Genomic DNA, 20,826 nt, shown 5'->3' with positions numbered 1-20,826 from the left:
TTTAAACCAATTAATGGTTTTTTCTATACCTGGGTGTAAAACTTCCTTATGTCTTTTTAGGATTAAATCCTTAAATTCTGCATAAGTTAGTATATCAATTAGCTTCGTGGTACATCTCAATAGTTTTGTGAAATTGTTAGGGCTTATGATTTCGGTAAGTGCTCTCTGGAAGATCAGAAAATCCTCATCATTAGGGAAGTAAATTGCGCTTTTCTTGGTGCACACATATTCCTTAATGAGGGTTTTGGCGAGTTCAAGTGTCATTTCTTTATAGATTATTTTAATCTTTAGTTTTTGAAAGTAGTGGATTACACTTGTTGTGTCATTGTCGCCTTTTTCTATCTCTATTTGTCTAGAAAAGAAATTGATTGGTCTCTCCGTTATGGATATATAATTTAAATTATCTTCATTAGCACTATGTATAGTTGCGTCTGCGCTGTTTGCGACTTCGCCAACCATGATATCTTCTATCTTTGTGCGGGAAAGAGCATCCGCGACATAGTTTTCTTTGCCTGGAAGATATTTTATTTTATAATCGAATTCATTAAGTTTGATTTTCCACCTTTGTAATTTCATGTTTGGCTCTTTGATATTATTCAGCCATACCAATGGCTTGTGATCACTCATTATTTCAAATGGCCTGCCGAATAAGTATGACCTGAAATATTTTGTCGCCCAAACTATAGCTAACAATTCTTTTTCAATGGTAGCATAGTTGATTTCGTGTTCGTTCAGCGTTCTGCTGGCATAACAAACGGGCTTATGATTCTGTGAGAGCACTGCACCAATAGCTACATTACTCGCGTCAGTTGTTAGAGAAAAAGGCTTCGAAAAATCGGGGTAGATTAATATCGGATCTGAAGTTATCAAAATCTTTAGTTTTTCAAATGATTCGATGTAGTCTTTACATTTAATATCTATTACAGCACCTTTCTTAAGTTTGAGGGTCATGGGTTTAACTATCTTGGCAAAGTTAGGAATGAACTTGCGATAGAACCCACATAATCCCAAAAATGATTTTATCTATTTAGGTGTCTTAGGTAACGGAAAATTTGTGATTGCAATGGTTTTGTTTGGGTTTGGTTTAATGCCATTTGTTGTGACAATATGTCCCAGGAATTCAGTTTCTTTTTTCATGAATTCACATTTGTCTAGCTGCAACTTCAAGTTGGCGTCTCTCAGTTTCTCAAATCAAATCTTCCAAAAGATTATTCATACATCTCTGAAATGTAGCTGGAGCATTCTTTAGGCCAAAAGGCATACGTGTATATTCGTAATGCCCATGCTTAGTTGAAAAAGCTGTTTTTGCAATAGAATTTTCGTCCATCTGGATTTGGTGAAAACCCTTAGCTAGATCAATGGTGGTAAAATATTGGCATCTACCTAATTTATCCAATATCTCATCCATTCGAGGAATGGGGAATTTGTCATTAACAGTTATCTCGTTTAGATTCCAGTAATCAACTACCAACCTAAATTTTTGTTTCCCAGAGGCGTCTGCCTTCTTGGGGACCACCCAAATAGGAGAACAATAAGGGGACTTTGATTTGCGAACGATCCCTTGCTCTATCATTTCTTTGATTTGTTTGTTGACTTCTTGGTCAACACTTTGGGGGTATTTATAGGGTTTACGGTATACTGGATCCTCATGCTGAGTCTGGATGACATGTTTAATAGTACTGGTGAAGGTCAAATTCTCGCCTTCCTTGTACTGAATGTCTCTATATTCGTATAGAACTTTCTTTAAATATTCGATTTCCTCTACATTTAGATGTTCGAGTCTGTACTCGTTACATTCGCGTAACTCATTGTTGATCGCGAAGTTGACTATATCGTTGTCAACGGACATGGCATCGAGATGTGTTACATCATTGTCCACTGTGTCACTAACAACTTTTGAAGTGAGGCATTTTTGTAATGCGGTCTCCTTCTTTTGTTGTTGATGCTTTGGTTTAAGGCACTTAGGTGCGGTCTTAACCTTTTGCATCTTTGGATTGATTTCCTCCACTGGAGTGGAATCATCCTTTTGTTGTGGGTCGAGGCATTTAGATGCGGTCTCGCCCTTCTTTTCTCCATACACAAACTTAAAGGTTCTTGAACCTAAAGTTACCGTCTCGTTATCATAATCTATCTTAGCTTTCGTATCTTCTAGATACTTTCGACCTAACAGGAAATCATAATTGTCGGAAAATTTGTGGATATAGAATTTCTGAACAGACGGACATACTGAAGTGGGTTTCATTATTATGCTTTTCTTTAATTTTATTGCCCCTTTAATGGTATACACTGTTAGATCTTCTTCTTTTTCTTCTAAATTTTCAAAATTTTCCCTAATGATATTGATGGATGAACCTGTGTCGATCATTCCCTTGTAAATTTTGTTATGATAACCTATTTTTACATGGGGACTGGTACGTCCTCCTGTGTCACTTGAGTGTCCGAGGCAGTTTGATGAAAATTTACATCCATTCTGCTTTGGCCACTTTGACTTTCGCGTTGTCTTTTTACCGGCATCTGACCGTTAGTATTATTTGAAGTTGAAGGTTGGAAATTAAGGGAATTGTTAAGAGGATTGTTTTGTTGGCCTTGTGTTAACTCCCTTCTAAACGTGTAATAATTTCCCCTTTGATTAACCGGTATGGGACGAGTGGAGTACTGATTTTGATTTATTGTAGGTTAATTAGAATTTTGATGTTGCGTATTGTTATTCTGATTCGTTCCAGGATAATAATTGCTGTGATTGTAATTTCTATTATTGTAATATCTTTGATTATTGCTTTGACTATGATTTCCCCTGTTCCTGCGTCTGTTCCCTTCTGATCTATTAAAACGCTGATTTTCCGGACTGGCGTCATAGAGGCCTAGCTCCATTGAAGCTTGTTTTAATTTATAAATAGTATCAATATCTTTGCGTGCCAATGACATATAAATTCTATCCGGCAATTTTCGATCTATTACAGATTTAACAGTTCTTTTTAACATTTCAGTGTAATTTGATTTATCTACAGGGTCGCTTTCTAATTCTAACTTGTCAAACATAATCCAATATTGTGATTCGAGCTTCTCGATGAACTTACAGATGTTTCCGGGGTATGATGTATCCTCCAGTTGTCTTATAAGTTGTATGTAGGGCCTGTGATCCTTGAATGCCATCGCCAGGACCGTCTTTGTATCCAGCCATGTGCTTACTCTTTCTTGGGTCACGACCTCCAATGCTGCATCCACTAGTAACCGTTTCACTGCTCCGTAGATAACGTGTGCTTGTCTGGCATCTTGGGTAGGGTATAAGTTGAGTAGCTGCTCGACCTGGTTAACAAACACAGACAGCTTGCCAGGTGTGCCATCGTAGTAGTTCAGTTCTTTAATTTGATTTAATAATTGATTTAGGTGGGTTTCCGAAAGTTGCGGAACTGCCATGGTGTATTTGTATAAGTATTTGGATACACGTTGTTTATTTAAATTCTTTGTTTTAAGTTACGGAATTAAAAATTTTAATTAATTTTGTTTCCGACCGCACGGGATTTTAAATTGTCTTGCTGTTTTAATTCGCCGATCCTGGATAGCTAGTTGTATAGCGTATCCTTCAATGGATCAGTACCGTACTAAAAGGACTCTTTATTTAACAGATTCTACCGACTGCGCCAATTAAATTATCGCAATACTCATATGTAAAAAAATATAATTTTATTTTACTGAATGATTACAATATTTTTTAGTTGAGAAGAACACCGACCGATTATTATTAGGTCTCAAACTGAACTCTGATAATTACTCTGATTTGATTGACGTTCAAGCCTCGGTTTCGAGCTTTTCTAATATGGACTTTAGACTTTAGGGTCCTGATCAAATGAAGAGAGAAAGCTTTGGAATTGCTGACTTTAATAGTCTTCGCATTTCTCTTGGATTCAAGTGCATTCGCTCTTGGATACAAGTGCTCTTAGAATCTTATAATTTTGTTTATTGAAATCTAATACTTCTGTTTTCGGGATTGCGAGTCCGAGCTTTGAACGTGGGAACGCAACGATGATGCGAGGGCTTAAGCATAGATTGTTTAAATTAGGCAACGGATGTTTAGTCTACCAGTGGGTGACTTATCAGGTATCTGGTATCTGTTGGGTACATCCAGAGTTGTGTTGGGTGTATGGGTGTGTGGGTGTATTTGGGTGTACATGTTGTATGTGTATTAGTGTGTAGGCATGTGCTTAAGTCTTAGGGACTTATGGATATGTCACTCCCCCAATCATTGAATTTGGCCTGTCCTCAGGTCGTTAAATTTGGATATATCATAACATTGTTTTCTGGTTGAATATTTTCTTTGACATTAGTTTCAAGGTGCGGATGTTCTTCTTTTTGTTTACAATATTTGACAATAATTTTCTTAGGTATATTTTTAAACTTATATGCTAAATACAGAGTCAAACTAATTATCATGATGACAAAAGTTGTAATGCATATAATTTGGAAAAAGTTGTAGTGTTTTACATGTAATTTTATCATTTCTTTTGTTTCTAAGTGATTTATTGGTTCTAAGCGTGTAACATTGTTGGTGATATAAATCGTTTGTGTAAAATCTGCTACATTATTAGAAATTAGGAATTCATCTATTTGCATGGTACAATTTTTAATTTTAATGATGTTTAATAAGTCCAACAATACATTTGTCGAATATTAATTTATCTGTATCTTTATGAAATACTTGGTTATTGAATACATAAAACTTATCGAATATTTGCTCGGTTAGAATATAGTTATGTTCATCTGGGTACGGAACTATTTGAAATATCGGAACTTTAGTGACCTCGCTAGGAACGTGGGATATAATCAAAATTTCGTTCGTGTCTGTCTTGAGCCAAGTTGATGTTTTTATCTTTAGCATTTTCTCCGAATTTATGTGTTTCAAATAACCGTGTTTTAGTAATTTTGGGTTAAAGATCCCTAATCTGGTTAATTGCATACCTAACTCGATGTCTTCTATGTATTCTGTAAACTGCTGTAGGTTGAATATCAGTATCGCAATTTGTTGGTTCTGTTCTTTTTCCACATTGAGCCTATTAATTATGTCTATACCGCTGTTAATTATGTCGATAACCATGTTTAGATCATGGGTTTTAACGGAGTCTTCTGACATGTTATTAATTTTTTCCTCTAACTCCTCCCTGTCGTCTTCATCTAATGTACCAAATAAGTATTTATATGCCTTCCCTACTACGTTCAAGAGACCTCTTTTACTTCTGTTAATAATTCTTAATCCATTTATTTCCCGTTTTAGTTTATCGACTAAATATTGTATCTGAGGTACATTGGGATAGTCATTTGCTTCAGTTACTAGATTTTCGAACATAAGCATTGTCTTTGTTATGTTTATACTTAAATAGTGGTATTCGTAGCTGGTTGGAATTTCCATCGTTCCGGCTTGGATTATAAGGTATCCATTTTTCGCACTTATTGGGTTTACTTCGATGTTGCTGCATTTGACCATAGTGATAAGTGATAACATGCAACTAAGCATTATTAGAAATATATTGCGTACTTTGCGCTTCTCTGGCTGGTCTGGAATTATCGTATTTGCTCTTATTAATCTTTTTTTGTTTCTTGAATTTTGATTTATAATGAACGATTTTCCTGCCGCGGTTTGTTTCCTCAAAATGTTTACTGTCTACTTGTTCAATTCTTCCTGTCTTTTTAAATGGATTGGTGATTTTACTCTTCACGAGTGGAGCCTGTCTATATTTTATATCAACTTCAAAATCATGCCTATTCTTATTAAGATATTCGATCTTATCAATTTTGTTTTGTTGTACGTTAAAGTCTGGGCTGCCTGCATATAGAAAAATGTCTGCCGGAGATCGTTTTGTACTATTATGTTTAGTTTTATGATTATAGACGTATAAGATTGTTTCGAACCTTGTAAACCTATCTTCGATATTTTGTTCACTACCGATGATTCTTTTTTCGTTTACGGTCTTGTGAAATCTTTCTATATCGGATACACCATTTTTGCTGGTTGTTACAGAAATTTGTACGCCTTCGGATCTTAACCAATTTTGCAAAGCTATGCACATAAAAGCTGAATCTTTGTCTGCTTTAATTTCTTGTGGCTTTCCCATATCATTGAATATTTTAGTAATGGCTCTTTTCGCTTCTAGCCAATCTCTACTTTTTACTTCAACTAGGGAGGCAAATTTTGAATAAATATCAATACAAGATAAGAAGATCTGGTTACCCGTGAGATAAAAATCTATCACGTATTTTTCTCTTGTGTTAAATATTTCTGGTGTTGTTTCAAATGTCTATTTAGTGTCTCGATGTTCTGTTTTTGCTAGATTACATATTTCACATTCATTAATAATATTTTGAATTAGCTTTTGACTATCTGGGTAATAGTATTTTTCTTTAAACCAATTAATGGTTTTTTCTATACCTGGGTGTAAAACTTCCTTATGTCTTTTTAGGATTAAATCCTTAAATTCTGCATAAGTTAGTATATCAATTAGCTTCGTGGTACATCTCAATAGTTTTGTGAAATTGTTAGGGCTTATGATTTCGGTAAGTGCTCTCTGGAAGATCAGAAAATCCTCATCATTAGGGAAGTAAATTGCGCTTTTCTTGGTGCACACATATTCCTTAATGAGGGTTTTGGCGAGTTCAAGTGTCATTTCTTTATAGATTATTTTAATCTTTAGTTTTTGAAAGTAGTGGATTACACTTGTTGTGTCATTGTCGCCTTTTTCTATCTCTATTTGTCTAGAAAAGAAATTGATTGGTCTCTCCGTTATGGATATATAATTTAAATTATCTTCATTAGCACTATGTATAGTTGCGTCTGCGCTGTTTGCGACTTCGCCAACCATGATATCTTCTATCTTTGTGCGGGAAAGAGCATCCGCGACATAGTTTTCTTTGCCTGGAAGATATTTTATTTTATAATCGAATTCATTAAGTTTGATTTTCCACCTTTGTAATTTCATGTTTGGCTCTTTGATATTATTCAGCCATACCAATGGCTTGTGATCACTCATTATTTCAAATGGCCTGCCGAATAAGTATGACCTGAAATATTTTGTCGCCCAAACTATAGCTAACAATTCTTTTTCAATGGTAGCATAGTTGATTTCGTGTTCGTTCAGCGTTCTGCTGGCATAACAAACGGGCTTATGATTCTGTGAGAGCACTGCACCAATAGCTACATTACTCGCGTCAGTTGTTAGAGAAAAAGGCTTCGAAAAATCGGGGTAGATTAATATCGGATCTGAAGTTATCAAAATCTTTAGTTTTTCAAATGATTCGATGTAGTCTTTACATTTAATATCTATTACAGCACCTTTCTTAAGTTTGAGGGTCATGGGTTTAACTATCTTGGCAAAGTTAGGAATAAACTTGCGATAGAACCCACATAATCCCAAAAATGATTTTATCTATTTAGGTGTCTTAGGTAACGGAAAATTTGTGATTGCAATGGTTTTGTTTGGGTTTGGTTTAATGCCATTTGTTGTGACAATATGTCCCAGGAATTCAGTTTCTTTTTTCATGAATTCACATTTGTCTAGCTGCAACTTCAAGTTGGCGTCTCTCAGTTTCTCAAATCAAATCTTCCAAAAGATTATTCATACATCTCTGAAATGTAGCTGGAGCATTCTTTAGGCCAAAAGGCATACGTGTATATTCGTAATGCCCATGCTTAGTTGAAAAAGCTGTTTTTGCAATAGAATTTTCGTCCATCTGGATTTGGTGAAAACCCTTAGCTAGATCAATGGTGGTAAAATATTGGCATCTACCTAATTTATCCAATATCTCATCCATTCGAGGAATGGGGAATTTGTCATTAACAGTTATCTCGTTTAGATTCCAGTAATCAACTACCAACCTAAATTTTTGTTTCCCAGAGGCGTCTGCCTTCTTGGGGACCACCCAAATAGGAGAACAATAAGGGGACTTTGATTTGCGAACGATCCCTTGCTCTATCATTTCTTTGATTTGTTTGTTGACTTCTTGGTCAACACTTTGGGGGTATTTATAGGGTTTACGGTATACTGGATCCTCATGCTGAGTCTGGATGACATGTTTAATAGTACTGGTGAAGGTCAAATTCTCGCCTTCCTTGTACTGAATGTCTCTATATTCGTATAGAACTTTCTTTAAATATTCGATTTCCTCTACATTTAGATGTTCGAGTCTGTACTCGTTACATTCGCGTAACTCATTGTTGATCGCGAAGTTGACTATATCGTTGTCAACGGACATGGCATCGAGATGTGTTACATCATTGTCCACTGTGTCACTAACAACTTTTGAAGTGAGGCATTTTTGTAATGCGGTCTCCTTCTTTTGTTGTTGATGCTTTGGTTGGTGCGGTCTTAACCTTTTGCATCTTTGGATTGATTTCCTCCACTGGAGTGGAATCATCCTTTTGTTGTGGGTCGAGGCATTTAGATGCGGTCTCGCCCTTCTTTTCTCCATACACAAACTTAAAGGTTCTTGAACCTAAAGTTACCGTCTCGTTATCATAATCTATCTTAGCTTTCGTATCTTCTAGATACTTTCGACCTAACAGGAAATCATAATTGTCGGAAAATTTGTGGATATAGAATTTCTGAACAGACGGACATACTGAAGTGGGTTTCATTATTATGCTTTTCTTTAATTTTATTGCCCCTTTAATGGTATACACTGTTAGATCTTCTTCTTTTTCTTCTAAATTTTCAAAATTTTCCCTAATGATATTGATGGATGAACCTGTGTCGATCATTCCCTTGTAAATTTTGTTATGATAACCTATTTTTACATGGGGACTGGTACGTCCTCCTGTGTCACTTGAGTGTCCGAGGCAGTTTGATGAAAATTTACATCCATTCTGCTTTGGCCACTTTGACTTTCGCGTTGTCTTTTTACCGGCATCTGACCGTTAGTATTATTTGAAGTTGAAGGTTGGAAATTAAGGGAATTGTTAAGAGGATTGTTTTGTTGGCCTTGTGTTAACTCCCTTCTAAACGTGTAATAATTTCCCCTTTGATTAACCGGTATGGGACGAGTGGAATACTGATTTTGATTTATTGTAGGTTGATTCGAATTTTGATGTTGCGTATTGTTATTCTGATTCGTTCCAGGATAATAATTGCTGTGATTGTAATTTCTATTATTGCAATATCTTTGATTATTGCTTTGACTATGATTTCCCCTGTTCCTGCGTCTGTTCTCTTCTGATCTATTAGAACTCTGATTTTCTGGTCATAGAGGCCTAGCTCCATTGAAGTTTGTTTTAATTTATAAATAACATCAATATCTTTGCGTGCCAATGACATATAAATTCTATCCGGCAGTTTTCGATCTATTACAGATTTAACAGTTCTTTTTAACATTTCAGTGTAATTTGATTTATCTACAGGGTCGCTTTCTAATTCTAACTTGTCAAACATAATCCAATATTGTGATTCGAGCTTCTCGATGAACTTACAGATGTTTCCGGGGTATGATGTATCCTCCAGTTGTCTTATAAGTTGTATGTAGGGCCTGTGATCCTTGAATGCCATCGCCAGGACCGTCTTTGTATCCAGCCATGTGCTTACTCTTTCTTGGGTCACGACCTCCAATGCTGCATCCACTAGTAACCGTTTCACTGCTCCGTAGATAACGTGTGCTTGTCTGGCATCTTGGGTAGGGTATAAGTTGAGTAGCTGCTCGACCTGGTTAACAAACACAGACAGCTTGCCAGGTGTGCCATCGTAGTAGTTCAGTTCTTTAATTTGATTTAATAATTGATTTAGGTGGGTTTCCGAAAGTTGCGGAACTGCCATGGTGTATTTGTATAAGTATTTGGATACACGTTGTTTATTTAAATTCTTTGTTTTAAGTTACGGAATTAAAAATTTTAATTAATTTTGTTTCCGACCGCACGGGATTTTAAATTGTCTTGCTGTTTTAATTCGCCGATCCTGGATAGCTAGTTGTATAGCGTATCCTTCAATGGATCAGTACCGTACTAAAAGGACTCTTTATTTAACAGATTCTACCGACTGCGCCAATTAAATTATCGCAATACTCATATGTAAAAAAATATAATTTTATTTTACTGAATGATTACAATATTTTTTAGTTGAGAAGAACACCGACCGATTATTATTAGGTCTCAAACTGAACTCTGATAATTACTCTGATTTGATTGACGTTCAAGCCTCGGTTTCGAGCTTTTCTAATATGGACTTTAGACTTTAGGGTCCTGATCAAATGAAGAGAAAAGCTTTGGAGTTGCTGACTTTAATAGTCTTCGCATTTCTCTTGGATTCAAGTGCATTCGCTCTTGGATACAAGTGCTCTTAGAATCTTATAATTTTGTTTATTGAAATCTAATACTTCTGTTTTCGGGATTGCGAGTCCGAGCTTTGAACGTGGGAACGCAACGATGATGCGAGGGCTTAAGCATAGATTGTTTAAATTAGGCAACGGATGTTTAGTCTACCAGTGGGTGACTTATCAGGTATCTGGTATCTGTTGGGTACATCCAGAGTTGTGTTGGGTGTATGGGTGTGTGGGTGTATTTGGGTGTACATGTTGTATGTGTATTAGTGTGTAGGCATGTGCTTAAGTCTTAGGGACTTATGGATATGTCACTATATATAAATAGTAACTCGAAATGGAACTGTGTTTCAAAAGACTTATTCCTTACTCCTGGGTATTTGGAAATACTAATTTGTATATATGTATACATATACATGTAATGTATACGTTCTTCACAATGTAATTTATATTTTGAATTTATTATTTATTATTTGAATTTACTGTGCCTTATATATGAAGCACTTCACTGTTTATACTCTTGTTCGGAGTTAGACTTTTGGTTCTGCTTTTCCCTTTCAGTTTTATTTAAGGCACGGGATTGGAAACACGATAATTTCTATAAGATTTCACCACGGAAATGAAATAAAGAGTACGGTGCCTAAGATCTCGTCCGTGTGATCGTGATCTATTACTTGATCTATAACATCGATCACTTTGGCGGTATTATCGGGCGCTTTGGATTCATTTCCGCATATCTTAGAATTCTCATTGGACTGGTTTCAAAGTAGGGATTTCTTAAGGGTTTGGTTTTCTTTCAAGTGACGAATGGTCACTAGTGTGTTTTTGACACGGGTCTCTCCGTTGTCTAGTCATTCTCGAAGTACAGTATCTGCCGACTCGTGATCCTTTAGGACAGGACGACTCTGTACTTTATTAATTCAGCTTATCTTTTCCAATGATCCAGACTAGTCTTTCATTTCATTTTTCATATTTCATTTGCACAACAGATGAATAAAAACGAAAATATGACAGACTAAAGACCTTAACTTTTAACTTCTAACTTCTGCTTATGTTTCCATGAAAGTCGGGTGTCTAATGGCCCAATGCTCTTAGGGAATGCGGTCATTATTAGGGCTGGGTATTCTGCGAAGACAAGTGTTTCTTAAAAACTATTTCAGAAAATGTTTATTTGATCCTTCCGATTTTGCATACTAACTGCCATATTTATACCCGTTACTCGTAGAGTAAAAGGGTATACTAGATTCGCTGAAAAGTATGTAACAGGCAGAAGGAAGCGTTTCCGACCATATAAAGTATATATATTCTTGATCAGGATCAGTAGCCGAGTCGATCTGGCCATGTCCGTCTGTCCGTCCGTCTGTCTGTCCGTCTGTCCGTCCGTCTGTCTGTCCGTATGAACGTCTAGATCTCAGGAACTAGATCTCAGGAACATAGACGCAGCGCAAGTTTGTCGATTCAGGTTGCCACGCCCACTCTAACGCCCACAAACCGCCCAAAGCTGCCACGCCCACACTTTTGAAAAATGTTTTTATATTTTTTCATTTTTGTATTAGTCTTGTAAATTTCTATCTATTTGCCAAAAAACGTTTTGCCACGCCCACTCTAACGCCCACAAACCGCCAAAAACTGTCCTTCGCACTTACACTAGCTGAGTAACGGGTATCAGATAGTCGGGGAACTCGACTATAGCGTTCTCTCTTGTTTTCTTTTCGCAAGTATGCCTAAATTGTGATCTTATGATCATACCCTTTTAAGCACTTAATTGTGTACAACTATATCAAAAAACTATTTTTCGGTCATGGAACCATGACGTTGTTTCTAAAAAATACTAAATTGACTTTTTAAGGTTGACATGCATGACATATAAAATCACGCAAATATTTTATTTTGAATTTTGCAATTGATATGTTTTGAGATATTATATTATATTTTATATTATTATATTATATTATTTACTTATTTTTAATAAATGTGTTTTATCAATATATTGTGTTATAAAGGCTTTTGTATGTGGGCCTCCACACAGAAAAAACATTTGGAAAAGAGTTTAATTTTTGCAGGCAAATAACCAGCATTTTAAAAACAGTTTTCCGCGTAACTATAGAGATCACTGGAGAACAGTGTACATCATCCTTAACATAATAAAGTGAACTCCCCCTAAGACGAAAGAATTGGCTCTGGAAATGAGTTAGCACTCCATGGAGATTGCAGAAAAGTCTTAGATTTTGTGACAACTGGGTTTATTAGACCAAGTGGATCACTGGGTTTGGCTATTGTTGACAATGCAATCCGCTTGGTGGGTCGATGATTGTACGGTGTTTGAGAGAAATTAAATAGAAGCTGATCTGAAGCTGGACAACAGACTAATTCCAATGCTTTGGCGATGTCCGATCCACTGCTCCTTGTCGCAGTCAGACTCTCCTTCCAGGGCTGCTGACTCATTTGGACACCATTTACGGATAGGAAAGTGGCATCGCGACAATAGTTCCTTCACATGACGATGACTTTCTATCACCTCCTCAACTCAGAACCCGCCAGAGATTAAATCGTTAGCATAGAAATCTCTACGAACCATTTTTGCTCAAACAGGAAATGATTTCTCCTTATCATAAGAGAGCTGGCTTTTATAGCGAAGAGGACAGCTGGTTCCATAAGTCACGGTGTTAAATTTAAGAACACTATACACTTTCGTGGAGTTCTTTCGCCGAACGATACACCGTACTAAGTCATCCGGGTACGAAACACGCACGCAACGGTACATTTTGCAGATATCTCCACAAAGGGACACTTTAAAAAATCGAAAGCGAAGCTGTATATTAAAGATTTTTTGCTATATTATAGGACCTGCAAGAAGTATGTCCTTAAGGGGGCTACCAAAAGTTGTTTTAGCGGATCCATCAAACACCACACGAAGCTTTGTGCTCGTACTTCCTGTGCCTTTACGCAATGGTTATTCAAAAGAATTAAGGTACCGATATTTCCTTTGTTACAAGATACATATATACTCCCGTAAAAATGCTCTAAGCCCTTAGGGCTGCGTTTTTATCCAGCTTTGGTTTCCAATTTCTGAAACGACGACGAGCCAGGCACTAGGAATCACCTAGAGATTCGAATCCTGAATTAAACAAGAGGCGAACAGAGTATTGACCACTACCAAGTCGAGTGCAATTTTCATTAAATGGTTTTAGCAACAAAGGTGGCTTTAACGAAGTTAAGTCTTCAATATCCCAGAATCACTTTACTATTGTGGTAAGTGTTTCATCATAAGAATGATCTGTAGGGTTCTGGATGATGGCTGCTAAAACCGTTTTTTGTTGAAACTATCCAACCAAGTTTGGTCTTTTAAAGAATTAGCAACGTCCTGTCCAAAACAATTTGTCCCAGAGAAATTATTTCGAAAACAAACGAACGCCAATTAAAAGATAAATTCGTTGTGATTGATTGAAATAAGGATCAGCGAGCGAAATGTTTTCTGGTTTCTTCCATCATTTAAATGGGGCTGGTAATCCGTGATACTGTGAGTCACAACAGCTGCGAATTAAGCACAATAGCTTGCATCCCGTGATTGCGCAAGAATATCGAATACCTTATCAGAAATCCGAAATCAAGTTTGCGATCTTCTATAATTCACATTCAGTTAACTGGCTAAGCGAGAAGTTATGAAGTTTAGCTGAGAGACAGAATCTAAAATCAGGTTGCGATGATGAATGAGAGCATACTACTAATGCTGATGAAGTAGATGGCAATGGCTGAGAGCTCCAATTTGGGCCACATGACGGTGTTGAAAATGAGGTGGATGGTACGGATGGGTCATAATTCATATGCAATAATGGGTGATGCTTTATGCGGCAATATCTACAGTAAGACGACATGCATTGCTGTAAACTATGTCCCTTGCGCAAATAGTTAAGGCAAAGGTGCAACTTCGAAGGTTCGGTCTCAAATTTAAAAATCGAGAGCACTTTGGTCAAAAAAAAATTATTTGAGTTATTAGCAGAAGTAATAAGTGTATTTTGGTTATATTTGTGCAAAATTGTATTATACCTGGTGGCCTGTCGTTTAAGTTCCAAGTTTTACATCATCCTGCCTGTTCTCCAAAAACGACTCCATAGTGTCACAGGTAGACAGCTTATTGATTGATAAATCCTCTTCCCATTTTTTCCGCCGAATCAGAAGTCCATCCAAAATCAGTTACGTAGTGATTGGCCAGGGTTCGAATTCAATGAAACCGAATTTAATGAAACGTTCAGGCATATTTATTGCATGAAATTGATTTATCAGTAAATTCATAGCCCTTTTATACCCGTTACTCGTAGAGTAAAAGGGTATACTAGATTCGTTGAAAAGTATGTAACAGGCAGAAGGAAGCGTTACCGACCATATAAAGTATATATATTCTTGATCAGGATCAATAGCCGAGTTCATCTGGCCAAGTCCGGCTAGAGAGAGATTAAGCATACAGGCTCCAGAGACATAGACGCAGGGCAAGTTGTCGATTCATGATACCACGCCCACTTAAACGCCCAGAAACCGCCCTCACCTTTTAAAAATGTTTTGATATTTTTTAATTTTTTTATAATTTTATAATTACTGTAAATTTATATCAATTTGCCAAAAATCTGTTGCCACGCCACACTTTTAAAAATATATTGATTTTTTTTGGCATTTTGTCAGCCGTAAATTTATCTCGATTTGCTAAAAACCTTTTTGCCACGCCCACTGTAACGCCCACAAATCTCCAAAAACTGTCAGTGTTGAAGTTGCTCCTTCGCACTTCCACTAGCTGAGTAACTGGTATTTCTATTGGTTTTAATGAATTTAAGATTTTATACATACCAAATACTTTAAAAAGGGTTACTGTATTTGATTTTTTATTAAATATATATACATTTTCCCTCTCGTTCCAGATGAAATATTCTGTGATGCTCAGGGCACCCACAACCATCAACCAAATGATACAATTTGGATATTTTAAGAAACTTTTATGTTGTTATTTGATATATATATTACTTTAATCTAAAACGTTTTTTGGATCACTGTGGTGCCCTTGCTGAAGGCCCAAATACTAAAATTTAGTGTACTATATTTTGACAATAAAATTATAAGCAACCAAAAAAGAATTAATAAAGTTAATTATCAGAAGGCCACATTGAATTTTATTTATAGTCCCGTGCCTATTACGTAGATGAGTAAGATTTATAATTAATGCAAAAAAAAAATTAAAAGAAAGAACGAAATTCTGAGAGCTTATGGGTGTATGCTGCCGCTATGCCAGTATATCTAATGGAAATGGGGTTACACTGATGGTGTAGTAACCCGCCTCTGTAGCCACCCTTTATGATTTACCTTTGGCACTATATGGTAAATCCCTAATTTAGGTGTTACCCTTTTATCTTTTCGCCTTTTCACATAAGGAAAACTATATTTATTTATCCAAACATTATAAAAATTTTATTCATTTATTAATAAGATAAAATATAGTATATAAGGCCAAGTTTTATAGTTGATAAAAGCAAAAAAAAAAAATTAGAATTTAATTTTCGTCAACCTAATTTCATTTTTATTCTTTTTATCGTTAAGTAATTACGTTCACTATAGGTTATTTCGGTGGCTAACTTTAATTGAATTTATTTAATATGTTGGGTCACGCAGCCGCCAAAACTGTGCAGTAGACTAATCTCATACTCTTTAATATTGTAAGCCGAAGAAGTCAGTGGTCGCAGTTGCGATGCCCATAGTGCAAACCGCTGTTCTCGCACGCATTTATCTGTGCGGCGCTCATTCCTTGTTCTCGTTGTTATCTACCTACGTTAAGCTTGGGCGCTGCATTTCGGCTGTCTGTCCCGCCAATTGTCACTTCTTCGTTTTTCGGCAAAGACTCAACTTGTGCATTTGAAATCGCTCTTTGTCGGCCCTAGCTGCCGTAAACAATTCGCAAAATAAACAGCATCGGAAAATAAACAAACTTTCTTCGGCTACTTATTATTCGCAACAGCTATTGAAAAAGCTCAATAGCTAATCATTGGTGACCCCGACGTGATAGTGTTAATTTGCATGCATTAATTAATGCACTTATCCCGTTAATATAAATAATATTAAATTAATATAAATACATTAAATCGCAATCGGTTGGACAAGTGAGTGGTGATTTCGGTGATAGTGGCTGTGTTTAGCATTACATATATACATACATACATTGCTACATAGCAATGCTGTGTTTAGCATTACATATATACATACATACATTGCTACATATGACTGGACACTCGTTGCATTTGCTAAAATCGGACGTGTTTCTTATACGCTGCGCGGAAAAACCTATTATCACGAAGACGGCTTGGCGAGTTTGGCGGAATAACTGCCCAAAGCCACTCGGTGCTAATGTGCATCATTTCGGCGCGATTAAAAGTGAAAAAACGCGAGCGATTGGTAAATTGCCAATATTTATGACATTGCAATTCGGTGCAGCTGAGAACAACAGCTGACAGCGCTGCCAACTTACGTCGGCAAGTGATCGGAGCTTAGTGGCGTTGCCAGACCATCGGCACTGCCAGGGCTGCTCCAACAGCCGAATCGTGTACCGGTACCTAAACAATAATATTCAAACAATATCTAATTTGAATTTCGTTTAGAAGTGGACACTTGATAGAAATTGCGAGAAACCAACAATTATATACTTATATATAAATTTGTGTGGAGTTGACCAATATTTAGCAAGGGAATCGGCATAAAGGTCGCGGCAGACCAATCATCAACCTCTCACCATCTCGGTGCCCAAGTAGAGGCTCTGGTGTCCGAGAAGAGGCGGAATAACCTCCATCAGCCAACGCCTAGGAGAAATCCTTGGCCTAAGTGGGACCCCTGCTAAATTTGGTGCTCCAAGTTCGCAAAGGGTAAACTAGGGTTGAAACCCGTCAATCAATGGACGTTCCAGCGGGGGGCACTGCCCCCGACGACGTGGTGGACCCATTCAAACGAAGCGCCAGAATGTCCAGGTCCCCTTCCAAAGGAGTGGGAAACACGGTGATAACGGAGCGAGCTGTAATGCCAGTTCCAGCGACTGTGAGCGTAGCGCAAGCCGTCCCTCAGACGCTTACGTCAACTCCCAGCATCGGAGGAGCTACTGCAGCAGAGGACTTGGCCCCATCCCAGATGACTAGGAAGAAGATCTCCGACCTCATCAGTGTGCCGTCCCAATTTGCACCAGCAAGAACACCGTCTGTTTCGCCGTCTAGGCCACTAGACCTGTCGGCATACAAAAACGAGGATCTGAGCAGCATCCTTGGCATGATGAGCTCTAGGGGTATTGCTATCAGCTTTCGAGACGCAGCGCCACGTTACCCGGGAAACCAAGGGTGTTATCTCGGAGCTGGCAGCTCTAAATGCCAGAGCTATACAGCTGCAGGAGGCCAAAGCCAAGGAGGCCCCCGCAAAGAGTACGGCAACCCAGACGGAAGCGCAACCCAAACCTGCGAGCGCCCCGGCAGCCAGCAAAAGGAGCGCCCCGACGAAGCCTCCACAGAAGAAGCTACTGGTTAGCAAGGACACGATTTTGCAGACGCATAAGTCGAACGAGCCTGCTCCGCCCAGCTTTGCGTCCGTTGCCAAAGAGGGTAACAAAAATTCGGAGTGGACCAAGGTGGCACCTAAGAGACTACGGAAAAAACCGGAGGCCATCATAATCAAGAAGACTGGAGAGGCCTCGTACACGGACATGCTCCGTAAACTTAAAGCAGACCCGTGCCTGTCAGAACTGGGCAGCCACGTTAAAAAAATCAGGAGGACCCAACAAGGAGAGCTGTTGCTCGAAGTGGAGGGGAAAGCTGCTGCAAGTATGTCCGAATACAGAGGAGCTATCGAAGAATCCCTTCGGGAAATGGCTGCGGTCCGCACGGGCGCGCGGAGAATGGCGTTAACCTGCAGTGGCATGGATGAGGCGACGATTGCAATGGAGCTTTATAGCTGTATGGCCTCCCAATTCGAAGGGATCCAGCTGAATCCAGAAGATGTGCATGGGTTGCGCAAAATGAGAGATGGGACCCAAGTGGCGACGGTTACGCTCAGCGTTAACGACGCAATTGGCGTCCTGAATAAGGGGTCAGTAAATGTTGGCTGGTCTCGCTGTCGCATCATCCAGGACACACGCCCCATAAGATGCTATAAGTGCCTGGGCTACGGCCACAGGGCACTCAACTGCAAGGAGCCTGATCGCTCGGACTGCTGTCTCCGGTGCGGCGAAAGGCTGTGTCAACCCGCCGAATTGCCTGATCTGCAACAGCGACATAGACAGGAATCACCCGACAGGTATCTTTACATGCCCTACATTTAAAGCGAGCACAACAAAAGGAGCCTTAAGACGCCGCATCCATGATTAACATACTACAGCTTAATGTTAATCACTGCGCAGCTGCACAGAGCCTTCTGTCCCAAACAGCGATAGAGCGCAATGCTGACGTCATGCTACTAAGTGAACCGTACGTCCCTGGTGTGGAAAATGCAGAAGCTCTTTTCGACTCTACTCGTAAGGCGGCAGTCATATGCTGCAGAAACCTCTACATAGAGGATTAGGAAAGAGTGCCAATGCGCGGCATTGCGTACGCTAAAGTGAAGGGTGTCCACTTATACAGCTGCTATGCCCCGCCAAGTGACAGCCCGGACCTGTTCGAGGACTTTTTAGACAACCTGATACACCACGCTAGAGGGCGCAAGCCGGCAGTCATTGCAGGTGACTTCAACGCCTGGGCAATAGAATGGGGAAGCCGGACATCTAACCTCCGAGGTAGGGCCGTTATCGATGCCATGAACCAGCTGGATCTGGTGCTGCTGAACGATGGTGGCAAGCCCACGTTTAACAACGACAGAGGTACATCATTCATCGACGTCACTTTTGCTAGCCTCCACTGCAAATTGGATGGTTCAGGAGGACGTAACTCTGAGCGATCATGCCCTAATCACATTCAGCGCCCGCTGGTCGTGCATCACACAACGACATGCAAGGAGCACCCTTGGGCAAGCATGGGACATCAGAAAGCTGGACAAGGACATGCTGGCCTTTAGCATCGAGCAAATGGAGCAAACAACTGGGCGTGCGGAATCCATGGTGGCGTCGCTCATGAAGATGCTGGAAGCTGCATGCGATGCAGCGATGCCGCGAAAGAAGAAAAATGGCAAACGCAAAACTCCGGTCTACTGGTGGAACGGCTCCCTCAACCACCTACGCTCGGAATGCTTCAGGGCAAGGAGACAGGCGCAACGAGCCAGAGGACTTCCTCAGCACGCGGAACTTCACGAGGCTTTTAGATCGAAAAGTGCAGATCTTAGAAACGGCATAGCTGCTGCGAAAGCAAAGGCTTTTAAAGAATTGTTGGCAAGTGTCGACGAAGACCCCTGGGGTATCGCCTACAAAATGGTTACTCCACAGGACCCAGTCCTACTGTCAACCATCGTGCAAGAGCTATTTCCAAATCAGGATACCCTATGGCAACCCGCGCAAGAAATCCCTGCCCCGGATTTCCCGGGTGTCACTGCAAGTGAGGTCATCGAAGCGGCAAAAAGGATAAAGCCCAACAAAGCCCCTGGTCTCGATGGCATCCCAGGTGTCGTAGTTATGGCAGCCGCAAATGCTAGGCCAGAAATCTTCAGGGACACCTTCCAACAGTGCCTGATTGATGGTGTCTTCCCATCCCGCTGGAGGAACATGAAGCTGGTACTGCTGCCGAAAGGAAAGGGTCCAACCAACGCTGCAGGCAGTTTCCGCCCACTTTGCCTGCTGGACATCGTGGGAAAGCTCTTCGAACGCATCATATACGCACGCATTGAGGTGTTCACTGAGAGCCCCGATGGCCTACAAAGGCACCAGTATGGTTTCCGGAAAGGTAAAAGCACCCTCGACGCTCTCACTGCCTTAAGAGATCTGGCCAAGTCCGCCCTTGATGGAGACCGATGGCTAGGTGGCACCAAGAAGTATTGCGCCATCATCACGCTTAATGTAAAAAATGCGTTTAACACGGCTGGATGGCCAAAAATCCTCGGGGCCATGCGCAACATGGGTATTCCTCGATACCTCAGGATCATCATTGGCAGCTACTTCAGGGATCGTATACTTTGGTACGATACTGACGCCGGGCCAAGAAATCACCACGTCTCTGCAGGTGTCCCACAAGGGTCGGTTCTTGGACCAATCCTGTGGAACATAATGTACGACGGGTTATTGTCCATTAGCAAGCCCACAGGAGTGGAGCTACTCTGCTTTGCAGACGACGTGGCAGTAGCAGCGGTTGCCAAAACAATACCGGAGTTACAGGACAGGAGCAATGCAGCGATTAGCACAACTATTAGCTGGCTGGAAAACGCCGGTCTAAGTATCGCTGCGCACAAGTCCGAAGTGGTGTTGTTGAGCAGCAGAAAAGCCGTCGAGAGTATACGGGTCTCGGTCAAAGACGCCCAAATAGAGTCAGCTGGATTCCTTAAGTACCTGGGAGTTATTGTAGACCACAGACTGTCATTCAAGGAGCATGCGAGATACGCCAGCAG

The 20,826-nt window shown here is 39.6% G+C and overlaps 1 protein-coding gene across 1 annotated transcript in view; it reads left to right on the top strand.

The window, feature by feature from the left end:
- The window catches only part of LOC120457473 (putative serine/threonine-protein kinase STE20-like), a 69,014-nt gene extending 53,579 nt beyond the window's left edge, over positions 1-15,435 (top strand). Inside the window, exon 4 of the mRNA XM_039645023.2 lies at positions 15,201-15,435. Coding sequence (XP_039500957.1) covers positions 15,201-15,268 — 68 coding nt within the window. The 3' untranslated portion in view covers positions 15,269-15,435. The remainder of the gene's footprint in view (positions 1-15,200) is intronic.
- The last annotated feature ends 5,391 nt before the right edge of the window (positions 15,436-20,826 follow it).

This window comes from Drosophila santomea, unplaced genomic scaffold, assembly GCF_016746245.2.
Source record: "Drosophila santomea strain STO CAGO 1482 unplaced genomic scaffold, Prin_Dsan_1.1 Segkk101_quiver_pilon_scaf, whole genome shotgun sequence".
Taxonomy (NCBI): Eukaryota; Metazoa; Arthropoda; class Insecta; order Diptera; family Drosophilidae; genus Drosophila; species Drosophila santomea.
This window is presented reverse-complemented; position numbering and strand designations above follow the sequence as displayed.